Source organism: Mustela putorius, unplaced genomic scaffold (assembly GCF_011764305.1).
Source record: "Mustela putorius furo isolate JIRA1106 unplaced genomic scaffold, ASM1176430v1.1 tig00000788_pilon_pilon_pilon, whole genome shotgun sequence".
Lineage (NCBI taxonomy): Eukaryota > Metazoa > Chordata > Mammalia > Carnivora > Mustelidae > Mustela > Mustela putorius.
The window spans coordinates 3,613,613-3,632,275 of NW_025421481.1; the positions used below are offsets into that span (position 1 = coordinate 3,613,613).

The 18,663-nt window shown below is 36.7% G+C and overlaps 1 protein-coding gene across 3 annotated transcripts in view; it reads left to right on the forward strand.

Moving 5' to 3' along the window:
* Positions 1-14,334, forward strand: part of IGF1 (insulin like growth factor 1) — a 78,450-nt gene extending 64,116 nt beyond the window's left edge. For all 3 annotated transcript variants that reach the window (XM_045084779.1, XM_004742995.3, XM_045084780.1), the window contains one exon: positions 7,717-14,334. In XM_045084779.1, coding sequence (XP_044940714.1) covers positions 7,717-7,835 — 119 coding nt within the window. In that variant the 3' untranslated portion in view covers positions 7,836-14,334. The remainder of the gene's footprint in view (positions 1-7,716) is intronic.
* Positions 14,335-18,663: the final 4,329 nt, after the last annotated feature.

Below are 18,663 nucleotides of genomic sequence, written 5' to 3' on the forward strand. Positions count from 1 at the left end.
TGACCAAGTGGCCCATTCTTCTAAGATGAGATTCTTATGCCAAAATGTTTTATAAAATTCTGTGTAAAATATATAAATGTTTATATGGGGCTTTCTGTCTGGCCAGATCCAGGAAGTCAAGTAATCAAAGACCAACTCAAAGACCCCTGCCATCTGCGAAAATACGATGTGCTCTTTTCACAGCTATAAATAACAATTATGACAAGACAAAAATTTCAAATGATTAGGTGCAAGATTAGGTGCAGGTTGAGGGTTGGGTAAGGATTTCTGTTGACTGTTGTAGACTTGGGACTATGCAATATTTATGCCTTGGTGTGAGTGTGGCATGTTTGAATAGTTCCAGGAGGCATTGTAGGACTAGAAAATAAGGAAAGCATAAATGAATTAATAAATATATAGCATTATTACTGTCACTTTGTCAATATTGGCTGACTTAGGCCACTGTTGGATGTTCTGGTCTTTCTGTAAATAATGACATTTATTTCCTTCTTCAAATGAATATTAGGATAGAGACAGAAGTGAAATGAAGCAATTTTGATTTCTAAAAACTATATACATGCATGAATTGTTCTTGTGCCATTTTCTGTCTTGGAAAAGCTCCCCTGGCACCATGCATGTTTACTTTTATATGCTGAAAGGCTCCCATCAACCTCAAACAGATGCAAATCACTTTAACTTGTCATAGTGTTATTTTGCTCATCCTAAAAGTTCAGACAAGTCTTCCAAACTTCCAAAATTTCTCTCAATTCAGTGAGGAGGAAAATTTAGACACAGAATTTGAGTGTTCTGCCCAGATGTGTCACACACACAAAGAATGAGTGGAGGAAGGCAACACCCTTTCCTACTAATCCTGTGAACTCATCACTATGGCGTTGAAATGACACCAAAAGGTACAACCCTGGGCCTCACATCTCCTCAGAACATAGCAATATAAATCACTTCATACACTACTTTAAATATCCCAGTGTAAGTTATATGTCAGATGTATGGCATTTTGGAGGCTTGAGAAAAAAAAATAGTCAAATCTAGTTTTTAGGTAAAAATGTGCTGAAACTTTAGCACATGTCAGTGAAATTGCTAGAATGTGGTGTTTCACTTTTAAAATACCATGACATTTGAACCTTTCAGCAATTCCAAAATCAACTCCCTCTGGGGAAGATAGTGTGCTTAAACTTTTTTTTTTTTTTAATTTAAAAATGTAACACAAACACAAACAGCTAACTAAACAAGCTGCCCATAAAATCAACAGTCTAAGCAGTCTGAACCCTGAAGTGTTTTACAACATCCTTCAAGACTATTAAAGGCAACATAAATACCTCTTGCCCACAAGGGAAAATACCCTTCAGCACTTTTTTTTCCCTTTCTTTTTTTTTCCAGGCTTTTAAACAATTTTGGTAGTGATTTCTTACATCACAGAAATTTTTGAAGTAGAGTCAGGTGGTATCCTCTGAAGAGTAAGAAAGTTTCTAAATCTGGATAATCCATGAATAATTATGGGACAAATATAAATTCCCTAAATCCTAGGGATTCCTAGGGATGCACCAGTCTCTAGAAAAAAGAAGTATACATCTGGTATCCCAGCATTCAAGGGAGCCCTGAGCGCTCAGTAAATAGGTTCCCTTTCTTCAGCCAGGGAAAGGCAGCACCCTCCTATGGGATGTGCTTTGATACCAGTAACTATAAAAGGTCAGTGGGCAGTAAGAATAGCTGGTATTTATTAAGCACATGCCTGTGGTAAGGATTACAGTTAATTATTTCAGTTAATCTTCATCATTACTATATAGGGTAAATATTAAAATTATCCCCATTGTAGAGATTTAAAAACTTGGGCTAAGTAAGGCTGAATGTCTTACCAAGGTCTTGCTCTAACTAATGGCCAGACCAGAATCTAAACTCAAGATGGACTCCAGCGTGTTAACCATGCACTGCACTCTCTTTTCTGCATTTTTTTACTGATACTTCTTGTACCATAACCCACCAACTGTAAGTCCCAAAATAGGAGGGGGCTCTGTGCTATTTGTCTCCATAAAGAGCATAGCTGGAAGTAGGAAGCCATGCAAGGGTTGCTATTTAAACTCTATTCTACTACTTCTATAGAAAGATTAAAACAATTTAGCCAGCTTTTCGGGTTTGCTATGTTTGTTCAAAGCACTGTGTCTCTGGGGAGGATACAGAGCTGAAGGAAACATGTTACCTGCCCTCAAGGTGCTTACTTTTCAGTGGGGAAACAAACACAATTTATTCTACAACACATCAGGTGTTTTAACAAAGATAGAGGCAGAGTGGACTCTGATAGCACCGAAGCCTGAGCAAACTGGTGTTGCTAATAAATAACTTCACAGAATGGATCAAAATCAAGGGCTCTTGAAAGAGTAGGCTCTCTCGCATGCAGTTATGCCAGGTAAACATGTAAGGGAGATCACCTGCACTCATAACAACATTATGAGGTGGGTGCTCTTATCCAACCCTTTCATTTTACAGAAGAGGAAACAGAGGAGAGAACAATGTAATGATTCTTGAGGTCCTTAATTCCTGTGTGGGGAGGTAGGATCCAAACTAGGTATGTAAGCCCAGGTCTGTGGGGAAACAGATGAGACAGGGTTAAATGAGTAGGATATTATTAGGGGAAATACCCATGTGAAAGAGGGGAGGAACTGGAAAGTCTGGGCAAGCCATCAGAACACAATGTAAGTCTGACCGCAAGTGAAGGAGAAGGGCAGGCAGAGATAATGTTGGGTGAAGTGTCTTGGACTGCTGTACAGTCTAAGGAAACACTCAGAAAAGCCACTGGGTAGACCCTGAATCAAAAGTTTGGCAATAGAAGAAATCTTATGTTTCCCAGGAATGGGTCTACCTTATATCCCCACCATACTCAGTCTTGGCATTAGAGAAGATGCCAGCTCTGGGCCATTCACCATGGCCAGAGAAAAGGGTCTTATTGGGAAAAAATGGCCATTCCCACCATAACCAGAGAAAAGGTAGGATGAGGTAATTTCCAGAAAAAAAAAAAAAAGAGTCTAAGCAGAACGACATTACATCCAGTCTATATAACTTTTACTTTGTTGAAGAGGCAACTATCCCACCAGGGATATCCCACAAGTCTCTTGAAATGTGCACATTTGTCCTTTGGTTTTAAAAGTCACATCCCAAAGCACCAAGTTGTTCTTATGACACTTACTCTCTTGGCTCCCAGAGATGAAAGTCTGACCCAACTCTCCTGGAATTGGAACTTGTGATTCCCTGAAGTAAAGAGATAATCAAAGTTGATACTGAAACATATAAATTGTCCTCCACAATTTCACGTGTCTCCAGACCAAACCAGCAAAATAGCTAAAGTACATCCACTGTATTATATATGGTAATTACTCATCCCCCCCGTCATTTTGCCCTTTTTAGGAGAAGGTCAATGCTGAGTTAGGACTTTATGCTATACAATAGGCTGCTAATATTCCATGCTGGACAATATTTTCCTAGCATTTCTCACAGGGTGCCAGGCTTTTATTCGACTTTATGTCATATAATACTTACTTGTTTGGAGTAGTTGAGATGGAAACACAGTCTATTGAAAATGTCACTGCTTCCTCTCTGAAATTTAAAGAGACTATTATCATCCTTCTTTTAGATGCTGTTTCTCAGGCAAAATCTCATAAAGATAGGTGGGGCAAAAAGAAGGGCTTATAATATCCACAGGGTTAGCTTTTGCTAAATGAATAGTGTGCTACTAGATTCCTATCAATAATAATATAAATGGGTCCTAGCTCACTCTTGTGGTAAGGAATGGTACCCCTCCATAATTTAGAGTCTTGCCTTACCCTCTAAACAAGAATATACCACATCTGGGATCATGGGAAGCTTATAACACTGTTAATTATTATTATTGTTGGAAAGATATTTGGATCTTGAAGCACCCGATAATGTTTTATCTTTTGGGGAAACAATATGGTAGAATGGCTAACTGGTAAGTTCCAGAATCAGAAAAAAATTGGCTGTTTAGTTTTTCTAAGCTTCAGATTCCTTAAAGGTAAAATGAGCAAGACATAGTATCCATCTGCAAGAGAACTAGGAGAATTAAATAAGAAAAATATGTGCAATTAGCATGTATAATATAGTGCTCAGCCCTGAGAGATAGAACTATCTTATTAAAATAATAAGTTGTCTAATTATTAGTCCTAGGTCTATCAGTTTGTTCTTATGTGACCTCAAGCAAGTCACCAAATCTTAGCATGCCTTAAGTTATAAATAAGACTGATGCCAATATCATGTTACTGGTGATTACCGTATAAACTACAGGGTGTCTGCAAATGTTAATCAAGTTATTGTGTTACTGTCATCGTTATTAGCTCTCAGTGATCTTTTTAATCAAAAAGTTTGTGGATTGCTTTCCTTTGTAAAACCAGGAGCTAAGATAAGAGCCAAAAGACAATAGGAGAATGTGAATGTCATGTAATATCTCAGGGCATTTTCCAGCTTCCTAAATATCTGAGTATGGTACACAATGTATTATAATGTATATCACAAATTAAGATGTTCCAAAACTTTTTCCCTGATGAGTTGGTTAACGTTTCCTTCAGGGTGATAAATTTTCTCAATCAACCTGAGTGAGCTAGAGGACCAACATTTTTTTAAAAATAATCTTACCTTCCCTGGTGTCAATAGGAAACAGTATTTACTCACTACTGTTTTCCTTTCAAAAATCTGCCTAGTTGCATACTAGAAACAGTTTCAGCTGGTTTGTTTGTCTTGGACAAGCTGTTGAAGTGAAAAGTTTTTGCTTGGCTGAATGTGGGACAGTTTCATAACCCTCAAGAAGTGCATTGAAGGTGGGTGCCAGCTCAGGCTACTTCTAACATGCCTCCACTTGCTGCCCATTGTCAAGGGTGGCCAGCGTAATTAAATTAAGACAATGAGCAAAGCAACAGATGCGACTGGGACCAAATCTCTGAGTGCTTTTGTTTTGTCACTGTCATTGTCTGCAACAAAGAAGTCACATGTGAGAGCCTGGGAAGGGAGCCAAATGCAAACCAGACAACATCCCAGCTGGGTTTGAACAGCCTCCACCTTATGCATGTGTGCATGGGAACCATGCTACTTGGAGCAGTGTCTGCTCCACTCAAGTGAGTTTCTGCCCATGGCTTTGCTGCAAGGCCGAAACAGACTCAGAAGAAATACGCCAGAGGATCCCTGTGCTCAGACTGACACTTCACCTCTGCTTTGAGAGAAAAGAAGAATCTGTTGGGGGAAAGGATAAGATCCTTATGGTTGACCAATCTAACATCAATTCTTTTTGCTACAGCCCTCATGAACTTGAAGAGGGACGGAAATAAAGAAGATACCTGAACTTTTTCTTCTGTAAATCTGGGGTTTAAACATCTCTGGATGTTTAAACTGGAGACTAAACAGTTTAGTTTCGATGTTTATATATTTAGACTGGAGATTAAAGATTAATCATTTTTTAATTTGTTACTATTTCATTCTTGAGCATTTCTCTTAGTGTGCTCATTATCCAGATACTTAAAAACTTCTTTTTCTAAGCTGGTATGGATGTGAAAGAGAAAACAGAGCAAAATCAAATTTGCATATTTTTAGATCTGTTATTTAATTTGATTAGTAGTTTTGTAGAGAGGTGGTATCCATAATAATGACCATGTGGGGGTTTTGATGAGCCAAATACCATCTGCAGGGTCCATTGCATACTAAACAGAAAAGTTTCAAGGAGTTTGAGACAACAGTGATCCAAATCTGTAGCTCCATTTTTTTTTTTCTTCCATTTTTCAGGAGAACTCCTTTAAGAATGCAGAATAACATGTAAGATTAGGAATGTAAATTTACCAGTAGCTTAAGAGGAATGCTTTATATAGTTACAAATGCATGTTAAGTGGACTTGGTAAAATTGTATGATATCTGGGAGGAAAAGTGCCAGTATTTTAAACAGATGCATTTCAAGCTATCCTATACAAATGCCAAACTTCTTCCCACAAGTTTTCAATGGCCACTGAGTTAGTTACTTTAATAAACATATTTTCACAGCAACACTATCTTCTTTCTATTTAGTCAGTACAGGATATTGACCATCAACTTATAAAATGCTAACTAGCTTATTTGAAGAACTTGATGATAACTCCAACATTCCATGCAGAGCTGAAAAATACATGTAAGAAATATTACCAAATCCCAATGGGCCTCCGCCAGTAGGTATTATTTCCAGGGACCATAGTTGATTCTGTCCCAGCTTCTCACACCCTACAGGCTCAGGTCTGAACATTTTCCAAAGTCCCTTACAATGACCTATAAGTTCCTAAGAATGATTGGGTTGAGAGGTCATTACCTCAGCCAGAAGGAATAATTTGGAGATTACAGACACCATAGTGAAAACTCTTGGTTTTGGTCATGATGAAAACATGTTCTGGGAGAAAGCAATATTGGGGATTCTTGAACTTCATTCTGTACCAATAATGATTCATTGTGTCCTCCACTAAGGGCCTCCTGGCTAGAGGTAAAACCAAGAGAAAAGGCACCTTATGTTCATGCATACAGATACCATTTCCTCCTGTATTTAACCCACATCTTCTTATTTGTATAAATATACTTTTCTATTTAAATATATTCAAGTATAAAATAAAAACTATAGGAAAAGTATAAGGACATTATTAGATAGTCATTATAGTCATTTGATTCATTCTATAGCTATTTATTGAGCAACTGCAATATTCCAGGCTTTGTTTTAGACACAGGGATGTAAATAGTGAAGAGACAGAGATGGGTCTCTAATATATAGGGCTTCTATTCTAAGCAAAACTCAATATTCCTTGGATGGTAACAGCATTGCTTGCAGATAAATGAATGGTAGCACCAAAACAAGGAACCTAGAGTTTCTAGTCCAGGAATGGTTTCTAATGAAGATGAAATAATAATAATAATGACTTAATAATATTAATAATAATAAAAATAAATTGTTAATACTTATGTAGTGCTTACCATGTGCCAAACCCATTATAAATCTTTTGGTGTACTAATTCTTTAATTCTTAATCCTATAAGGTAGGAACTATTATTATGCTAGTTAATAGATGAAATTGAGACACAAGAGATTGCCATTTGCACAAGTTCACGTAACTAAAACTGAATGAGTCAGAATTTGAACCCAGCTCAGTATATGTGATTTACAGATTCTAAGTCAATTATAAAACATCCCAATCTTTTACTTCTAAAACTCTCCCTCTCTCCATAGGAAGAAAAGAAAAAAATGAAAAATGTCTCCTTTTTACAAAAATTAAGCCCCCCAAAATGCACTAAAACAACAGAGGATGATCCCAGAATGTGTTGTGGGTTTTTTTTTTTTTTTTTCCCCTCTTAGTAGGAAAAGATGCCACAGGCCAGAATTCTGGATTTTTCAGAGTCTCCTTCTGGTCAACAAATCTGTGATAGCAGCGGGTGAATAAAAACACACTTCTGTGTGATTATAAGGCAATCTCTAGTCCCCATGACAAACCAGGGCACATAAAAGTAGCCTAACTTTCACTAAACTGAAAGCTAAAGGCCTATTTACATATGTCTTTCTTAGAAAAAACAAACAAACAAACAAAACTGGCCCAAGCTCTCTGTGAGATTGACTGATGAGGCATCAACTATGAAAGGTTGAGACCCAGTGTTAGAAATGGATGGGGAGGGCACATGAAACTTCAACCAGTTAATGTCACTTTTTCTCCCTTATTTTTAGGAAGTACATTTGAAGAACACAAGCAGAGGGAGTTCAGGAAACAAGAACTACAGAATGTAGGAAGACCTTCCTGTTTTGTGAAGAATGACATGCCACCGGCAGGATCATTTGCTCTGTAGGAGTTACCTGATAAACACCAGAAGACCTACCAAAAAAATAAGTTTGATAACATTTCAAAAGATGGGCATTCCCCCCCAATGAAATACGCAAGTAAACATTCCAGCATTGTCTTTAGGAGTGATTGTTAAAAGCTTTGCACCTTGCAGCAATGGTCCTGGAGTTGGTAGATTGCTGTTGATCCTTTATCAATAATGTTCTATAGAGAAAAATATATATATAAATATATTAGTCCCTGCCTCTCAAGAGCCACAAATGCATGGGCGTTGTATAGATCCAGTTGCACTAAATTTGTTTCTGAGTCTTGGCTGCTGGAGCCATTCATTCAGCAGTCTTGTCTAAGTGGTTTATTCTTTTCTTTTTCTTTTTTTTTTTTTAATTTGCACTTCTTACTACGCAACACAGGCCATTTGTTTTACAGTGTCTGGTAATCTTGTTTGTTTATCTCTACCCTCCACTTCATCATCTTTATATTTGCCAAATTTGGCCTCCTCAAGAGCAACACAAGCTGTCAAGTAGCACACCCAAAAGATTTTAACCCAAAAAATTCCATCTGTGGCATCTGTACCAAATATAAGTTGGATGCATTTATTTTAGACACAAAGCTTTATTTTTCCACATCTTGCTAAAAAAAAAATGCAAGTAGTTGCAATTTTGAGGCCAATCATTTTTAGGCATATGTTTTAAGCATAGAAAGTCTCAAACTCTCAACAGTTATTTCAAATGATGAGTTAGTGTGCAACGTGATTAGTAACTTTTCTCTTATTTTTTCCATATAGAGCACTATGTAAATTTAGCATATCAAGAATACAGGATATATCACAAACAGTATGTAAAACTCTGTTTTTTAGTACAATGGTGCTATTTTGTAGTTTGTTATACGAAAGAGTCTGGCCAAAACGGTAAAAGGTGAAAGCAAAACAAAAGAAGCCTGGAGCCGAAGATGACACAAAGGGGAAGGGTCCTAAAAATCCATCCTTTTGGGAAAGAAGGCAAAGTTCCCCCAATGATGCCTTCCAAGAAAAAACTTAAGACACAAAGTCTGCTAATGCAAATTTGATTGGGGAGTCCAGAGAGGAGTGGAAGAAGCAGAAGGCTAGGAATTTAATAGTTCTGGCTTTTATTTCTCACTGAAGGAACAAACATCTGCTGACTCTGTCACAGACTCACCACTGTGTGACTTTGGGCAAGTCACTTCACCTCTCTGTGCCTCAGTTTCCTCATCTACAAAATGGGGGCAAAACGCCATCTACCTACCTCACGGGGGTGGTATGAAGATTACAAAGATAAAGCTCCAGATTTTATCCTGGATTGCTAGAAGGGCACAAGGGCAGAGCCCTTCAGTTTCTGGGTTGCAAAGAATTATAGAAACAACCCATTCATGGCATAGCTAGGAAACTGATCAGCCAAATGTTCCTGACATGCTAATTCTTGTCAATGTAGCTATCCTACTAACTATTCAACTATCCTAGTTAAAAGCTGCCAGCTCCATCTCTTTCAAAACCCTTTCAAAATGAGTAAGAAATATCTGATTTACAATTTGCTCTGAATTCTGCACTTGGATTTGTGAATACAAAGTGCAAAGAGAAAAATGAAAAGAAGAAAAAGGAAAAAAAAAAAAAAGATTTCCACCAATGAAAGAGTGACTGTGCCATCTGTTAGCACTCACTGACCCTTCCAGGCAGTTACTAGTAACCTAGTAATACTTCTTGTAATATTATAAATGATACTTTATTCATTTTGAACAATATAGTTCTCTTTCTCTTTCCCAAATTCTCTTTGGGCAATCTAAAAAAAATGGCCCAAGATTTCAAATATTGAAATAATATCTAATTCTAAATAATCACAAAATCACTTTCTTTAATGAGTTTTGCTCTCACCCTTAGCTATATTTACATATACATTTTTTTTAATTTTTGTTAAAATATATTTGACTCTAAGAGTTGCTAACTGAGAGGCAAAACTTTCCTTTAGAACTAGAAATTTTCCCTTATGTCTGCTTACCAGAGTGACCCCTGGCCCTCTGCAGATGCATCTTATCCATTTAACTGAAAATTGATATCAGGAAAATCCAACAGTGAGGACAGGCCCATGGTGACCTAGAAAATGTTTCCCATCTACATACTAAGATTTTCTTATTACAACAATGAATCATCCATCATTCACGTCTTTTTATCTGCCTTCAAACATTTTAGTGAAAAGCAACCAGGCCTGATTACTTCATGCAAATTGTATTTCTTTATTCTTGGAAATTGTGCACGGAAAACAAAAATAACATCTTTAGTTTTCATCCCACTGGTTCACCTCAAGGTTCAGAAACCAGAAAAAGTCCAAGACTTCCTGGATCTTCAAGCATATGCAAAAAGAAACCCGATGTTGTGGGTCCCCCTGCTCAGCCAGTAAGTGCTTAAACCCTCAGATCCTCAGCATTACTTGAATTGAGCACCTCTGGCACGCTGAGCAATGTAATCACTACGCACAAATGTAAAAGAAACAGGAAGTCATTTTGCCCTTTATCTGTTTTCAGACCGTTGTGTTCTGTGGATTTAGACGCAGGACCTCCCTTTCCAAAATGACAGTCATTCTGCTTTTTATTTCTTGTTCTTCGTGTATACTGTCTCCCAGCAACACTTTACATGCAATCCTCTGCAGACCTATGGGTTTCCAGACACAGCTGGATATAGTAATTCTAAGAATATCTATGACTTATTTGATTCATTTAATAATTCTATTCACAGCCAAAATTATCCTAGTGAGGAAAGCTTAAATATATAAAACTATATTATTTTTAATTTTTTCTGACACATAATCCTCTCCAACTGTATTATAAATCAATGAATAAAAATTAACTAATTATACTAACTCACTATCTAATTTTTAAATGCACTAAAACTAGAAGACAGATCAATGTAAAACTTCAGAAGTCAGTTGATCTACACACTACAGTGGAATGACCCGGGACCGATAGAAAGGAGCACCTAAAATTTCATATCTCAAAACTTTTATAACCTTTGCTTTGGATTTTTCAAATGAGGCAATTTCAAAAGCTTTATGAAAAAGCTGTAAATATCAGTGAGAATGAGCTTTCAGCTTACAGGCTTAGTTCTAATTTAACTGACAAAACTGAATGCCTAGATCAAATTTTGGTTCCCAGTTCCCCAAATAACATCACAGTATCTTTTGAACATTTTAAGGTGAGGAGGCTCCACTGAAAAAGTAAATGTATCCTTCCATCAGAATCCATTCTTCTAGAAATAAAAACTTGCAACATCCCCACACACAACCACCACATGCACAAGCACGTGCACACACACATTCAATTTAAGAGAGCAAGAAGAAATCACTTCCCTGAAGAAACTTACTAGGAAAAAAAAAAAAAAAAAAAAGCCTGGCCTCCCTTGGGAATCCATCCCCTTCTTGGAATGTCAATGTTTGTGTAGATGAAACCATCTCATGCACTGTGGCTCCAGGGTTTCTGTTACTAGTTTATGCACTTGGAAGACTTCTTAAATGAAAGATGTAGCACATCTTGCTTTCCCATTTATTGTTTGGCCAGCTATGCCACTGTGGTGCTATTGTTTCTTTAAGAAAGTACTTGACTAAAAAAAAAAGAAAAAAAAAAGAAAAAAAAGAAAATAAAAGAAAAAAAGAAAGCATAGACATATTTTTTTAAAGTATGAAAACAACAATTCTATAGATAGATGGCTTAATAAAATAGCATGAGGTCTAGTTACCACCACCTTTCAACTTTTTATCACTCACAAGTAGAGTACTGTTCACCAAATTGTGAGTTTGGGGGTGTAGGGACAGAAAATGGAATTTTTGTAAAGTCAGAAGGCTCTGTTATTCTGCTGGCTCTCAAACTCAGCAAAATTAGCAATATGTTATCCAATCTGAACACCTCAATCAAGAGCATGGAGTATACATAGGGGAAAAAAGAAAGGACCTTATAGGCAAACGGCAGAACAAAACATGATAAAGTTACTTATTGATTTTTGTGCTCTCTGCTCTAAAACAGATAATTCAGCAATGGAGAAAATAAAAACAAAGAGAAACAATGCATAGATTAAATCTGCTAAAAATAGCTTCTGCCACATCCCCCTTAAGTCATTCTTTGGCATTTACTGGTTTATAGACAATACTCTCCCTTCAACTAAACATCTCAGAGCAGTAGCTCTCATAAAAAGCAATCACTGATCTCATTGGGAAGTGTTGGAAAGTATTTCCTTATGAGATGGGGGTTATCTACTGATAAGGAAAGAGAAGAATTTATGAGAAATCGTTGAAAGAGATGGCTAACAATCTGTGAAGATTTTTTGTTCTTATTTTTGTTTTGGGTTTTTTTTTTCTGTTTTTTACTTTATACAGTCTTTATGAATATCTTAATGTTCAAAAATGACTTGGTTCTTTCTTCCTTTTTTATATTGGAACGAGGGATGATAAGTTAAACCCACATAGACTCTTTAAAACTATAGGCTAGATAGAAGTGTATGTTTGACTTGTTGAAGCTATAATCAGACTATTTAAAATGTTTTTCCTATTTTTAATCTTTAAAGAGTGTACTAATTTATTAGAGACAAATCATGTTTGGCTCTCTTCATAAAAAAGAGCAATCTCATTCGAATCACCTGGGCTTTCCCATCAATGTTTTCAAAAGATGAATCTGATTTATCCATCATTATGGTATCATTCATTTTAAAAATTTTTAATAGAAGAATTGTGGTTCTTTATGCCCCTCTCTTGCAATGATCATGAAGTTCAGAATATGAGGGAGCTAAAAACAAGAGGAAAATTTTCTTGATTCTTTGTTTTTGGTTTGTTTCAATGCTAGTGTTTAATCCTATAGTACATATTTGCTTATTGCTATTTTAATATTCTAAAAGACTTTCCTATTAGGTGTTAGAAACTGATACATAGATATTTATGTGATTTCTATTTAAAAAAAAGCGGGGGATGAGAGGACTGTCTAAAACTTTAAAATGCATATGGTACAGGATAAAGATACCAATTGAAATAACCAAGTCCTATCTAGAGCAACACTTTTTTGGGGAACCCTCTCATATATAAGACAGAAGCCCAGGGAGTTTTTGAAACTGTCTCTATTCCTCCAAGTGCTTATTCATTTAGTATTTGCCTCAAAATTTTAAGGAAGGGTGACCAAACTTAAACCCTGGAATTAAAGGGATCTCTTTAAAATATATATATTTCACATGTTCCCTCCTAATTTATGATGACACATTGATCTTAAACATGGTCCCTCTTTCTCCCCATTCTTCAGCTGTCATTGGTAGGGTCTGAAGAAAAAAAAAAATTGTTAACTTTAAAAGAGGATCACAAAAGTCCAAATGTTATTGCCCAGTTGAAATGGGAGTTTAGATGGAGAAAGTTTCCCATACTTAATCCCTATTGAATCACCTGAACCTTCAGAATGACCTTTTGCAAGCCTTAGAATCTGCCTTTTATTTAATTGCCCAGGCCTACTGCATCCTAAAGGTAAATATTATTCATTTTCTTTTGGCCAAAATGGACTGATGTAAAAATAGGAAAAATAAAAAAACTCAAAAATCCCTTCCAAGTCACCCACTGGCCCCATTTACCTACCCAGAGCAAAAGCACTTCTGTTAATCCCTTAATCTGATTTTGTTTGGATATTTATCTTGTACCTGCTGCTAAACACACTGCAGGAGGGACTCTGAAACCTTGAACTGTCTACTCACATCTCTTATCTGTGTCTTTGTATCATTAAAATGTCTATTCAAAAAATTAAAAACTTTCAAACACCATGCAGCTTGTATTCAGTTTACATAAAGGCCCCAAACACCATGTTAGATCTCCTGTTACTAAGAGTTAATGAACAATGAGAACTGGGATTGCAACATGTGTTTTGCTTCATATGGTTTTATCACACTTAAAGGCCAAGTGTGATAAATACTTACAGACACTGAATCTTTCCCTGCTACTTTGAAACCAGAAAATAATGATTGGTCATTCGTTATCTGTCTTAGTTCAAAAGCATATTTTTTATTAAATTAATTCTGTATTTGAAATCATTATTCATTTATGGCAGAGGAATATCAATCCTAATGACTTCTAAAACTGTAACTAACTGAATCATTATCTTACATTTACTGTTAAGTAAGCATATTTGGAAAAATGTATGGCTAGAGCGTCATAATAAAATGATATATCTTTCTTTAGTAATTACATTAAAATTAATCATGTTTGATTAACTAGTTCTTTTGGACAATGTTGGTGTAATGTGTCATTCCTTAAGAATTCTGTTGTTATGTAGCATTTTTATTAATTGAGGTCACTGCAACAAATAAACAAGAAAACTTACCCAGAAAAATAAAACTAATCATACACCAGAATGGAGATATCTTATAGAATTTACAGATTATATTTAAAAATAAATGTTTCAAAGAGCTTGTACAAACTATGTAAGAGATGTATGAATTGTACGATATATGTATTAACAATAAAGCAGGTGTAATTAACTGATCCCACTCACTGTAACCCAACAGTGAGTTATAATCCATGACACAAAGGGTCTGGGAAAAGATTTTCTATCAAACAGGGCACATAATACACAAGTAGCATTCAATATTCACCCATATTGTGAGATTCCATAAGAATGTGGTCTCTTAGCCCTGAGTTTTTATTTCAATAAATCTCGCTAAATCTTTGCTGAATATCAAACGCACAACAGCATTTGTAGAAGCACAGGGTGGAAGAAGCACTTTCTTGTTTGAAAGTATTTTGTCCTATTTTCCTTTTCTTAAAACTTCCATGAAGTATTTGAAAACTTACCTGAATGTAAAAAAGGCTCAGGAGACTTGTACTTGATTTTAAGGAATGACTAGCAATACCAGTTCATTATTTTCCCATGTGCATCTCACCAGGACTCCCGTAACTCCCTCAGAGTTACCGCAGCTCTCCTTAACCCTATCCTCTAGACCTCCTTGTCCTATTTCTGCTCAACATCTTGCTGCCTATGGCCATGAGCTTCTAACTGCATTGCTTCTCTCCCTAGACAATACTTTTCTCCCTTTGGCCACACTAGGCTAAATTGGGTGCAGTCTTTCACTTAAGGTTTTGGGAATGATGAAGTGGGAGGCAATTAAGCACGTGACAAAAATTGGCTGCTAATGTCAAACATCACTATTAACTAAAATTCATTGAGGAATTTTGGCTGCTCATGTGCCTCTTGTCATTTTAGTAAGCCTCCTTCCTCCCCTCAGCAAACTGTTCCTGGAATTACTTCCTATCCAACTCTCCATCCTCTCCCTTAAAAAGAACTTGCAGGGAGTAATGGGGGTTAGGTGACTTGGGTGGCTCAGGCAGTTAAGCATCTGACTCTTGGTTTCAACTCAGGGCATGATCTCAGGGTTTTGAAATCAAGCGCTCGGTGGGGCTCTTCACTGGACCTGGAGCCTGCTTAAGATTCTCTCTCTCCCTGTCCCTCTATCCCTCCCCCTTCCTAAAAATAAATAAGGACATGCAAGGAAATCTCTTTTGTTCTCCTGCAGAGCAATCTTGACCAACCCAGATTTACCCATGACGGAAGTGACAATTTTATTACTCACTTTTTATTACTGAATATGCCCCGAAGATTATTTTTCCTAAAGAGAAAAGCAATTCTGTCCCTAAGAGGAATTCTGTCTTCCTTCTTTCATCCAAGTCGAACTGTAGCCTCTTTTAAAAAATGATATTTTTTCCTTCCTATAAGGTCTATATGAGTGGTAATTATCACCACCCCAACAATAACGGTTAATACAGCTGATTAATAATATTCAATTTGGGGTGACTAGATGGCTCAGTTGGTTATACATGTGATTCTTGATTTTGACTCAGGTCATGATCTCAGGTTGTGAGACTGAGCCCATGTCAGGCTTCATGCTGAACATGGAGCCTGCTTAAGATCCTCTCTCCTTCTCCCTCTGCCCCTTCCCATGGAAAACAAAACAAATAAAAATAGTATCCATATTTGCTGAGTACTTACTAGGGGTTAGTCACTATGCCAAGTGGTTTACCTCTATTATCTTACTGGTCTTTATAAAAATTATCTGAGTCAGGCACTATTATGAACCCTATTTTACAAGTGAGGAAATGGGAGATTCAAAGACATTATGTAATTTGCTAAAGGTCACAGAAAGGCAGGATGGGCTTGAATCTGGGTTTAAGGACATCAAACCTGTGTTTTTACTACTTTGCCTTTCATGCCCCAATCCAGACACAAGGACAGTTCCAGAAAGAGACAGATACATTCCTATTAAAATGTGTTTATACATGGTACAGGCAGAAATACAGGTAATTGCACCTTTGAGTGATAAACTATTTATGAATATTACATTATCAAGATCAATAAGCATTTTTGCTCAATAACCCATGTATCTAACTGGGCTTTCAACCTTACCTGCTGCCATTTCTCAGCTCCTTCACACTGCAATGTCAGTTCTTGGCATTCCTTCACATGGTGTATGTAATATCAGACGTTAAAACAATCTCAGGATTCCTCAGTGAGGAGGTATGATTTTTGTCTTTACAGTCCAAAAATAAACCATTTCTACATAAGTAAAACTAGAAGCTGATGATGAAGAAGCTTGCCAAGTGTTGTCACTCTTGCCTGTGTGTCAAAGCCAGTGTGGTCTGAAGGAACATGGTTGAATCAGGGCTTCCACAGATTAAAAATGTAAATTTGGAGAGTCAGTTTCATGAGACCCATGTTCTTATATCTCTGCCCTTCAAAAGGGCTTAGTTACCCCACTTCCAGGAGTTCCAAAGGGTATAAGGCTAGCCCTACTTGGCATTTTGGAAATGTGTAGGGACATTTGGGGTTGTCATTCATGGTAACTGAGGAAGGCATTATTGGCATTTAATTGGGCAGGGTTTAGGGTTTCAGAAATCTCATGTAGATAACAAACTTATTTGTCAACAAACTTATTTATACAACAAACTTATTATACAACAAACTTATTTGTTATCGACTTATTTATAGCCTAGGCTTAGGTTATAACTCTAATTTACTTACAAACTCAAAGTATTTCTGCGTGATTTTAATATAAACGGAATTTTTCAGGAATGCAATTACCATGTAAATTAAGAAGAAGGTGGTACTTTTTTTCACTTGGAACTTTGCCAAGTATTGTCCACAATTTTAGAAAAAACATCATTGATGACAATGCTAATTGTGCTGTTTAAATCTCTCCATTCTCTGAGCAGATCAGTCTACTTGCAACTGTCACATTCATGAATCTCCACCTAAGTGTAAACATCTGACCACTTCATTACATGTTCTAATAGAGTTGTGTCTGAGCCTTTTTATCTTATAATGCATGTTTTCTTATTATAAACTGTTTTCATTTTAGTTCTCTTTTATATTATAGTTCAGGCATCATTTTGATTTTTATTGAAATTGTATATGTCAGCATTATCTATAAATTTCTCTTCGGGACACCAGAGGATATATCATAAAATATTTGTTACATAAAGGAGAACTTGGGTTTGATAGAAATGAACCACTTGTCTATACATACCAATTATGAACCTTCCTGGGTCATAATGACAGGTGGATGGCAGAGCCTTTGTCCTTTTCTTAGTGAGGCATCTTTAAAGTGTAAAGCTGAGCTGAAAGCTGGTATCTTCCTCACCTGTTTATGGATAGAGATTAAATCTCTTTGGGATCCAATAAAGGATAATGGTTATGGCTAATATAACATCTGGTTTCTAAATGTTCTTTCCTTCACCCTGTGATGGGATGAGATGATTCTAAAAAGAATAAAGCAATCAGTAAAAACAGAAACAGATGTAAATTGGATTTGAGACAATTGCAACAGTACATCAGAAGTAAAATTTGACCTTGGATCTCAAGCAAGGTACGACATGTGACCTATAAAGGAGGTCTCTCTCTCTCTCTTTCTCTCTCTCTCTCTCAAGATTTTATTTATTTATTTGAGAGAGAAAAAAAGAGAGCAGGGGGAGGTGCAAACAGAGATGGAGAGAGAGAAAATCTCAAGCAAACTCCACATTGAGCATGGAGTCCAAGGTAGGGCTCAACCTCATGAACTGAGATCCCAATATGAGATAAAACTAAGAGTCAGACACTTAACCAACTGAGCCACCCAGGCACCCCAGGAGGTTTCTCTTTCTAATGGCTACTACCAGGAAAGTTAAAACTGGAATACCTGTCCTATAATTTCCAAATTCTATTTTGTTTATTTAGCTCAATGGCTCCAGCTTAGCCCCAGCCTCCTCCAGGGGAAATACTAATCTCTTTCTCCAAATGGCAATTGGAGAGTGGTGGGGGGGAGGTCCTAGTCTCCATTTATGACTAGTCTCTAAGTGCAATGGCCGAATCCATCATTCTACTCCACAAATATGGAACTGTCCTTCCAACTCCAAATCTCTGAGAGACGGAGAGAGAGAGTAAAGAGAAAGTGATTGTTCCTCTAAAGAGGAAAGGAGACATAATGACAGAGGGAGAAATGATAGAGTTGGGCTTTGCCACCTTATGACCTAGAACTTCTAATTTAGCCACCCTTATAAAACCTAAAATACTCAAAGGCAAGGTTACCTTAAGACCAAAACTCTCTCTTTCTTTTGTCTCTCTCTGCTTTAAAGGTCATTTGGAAATGGAAACCTGCCCATCCCCCTCCTATGGCCAAATAAATTTTCTTACACTCACTGTTAATACTGATAAGTCCCTTCTGGTATCTCTAGACCTTACTGCCATAGTAAAAGGTACACTGAAATAATTTATTACATATTTAGGCTATAATATACTGGTCATTTATCTGTTCGCTCTCATATCCATTTCCCAACATTCCCTTC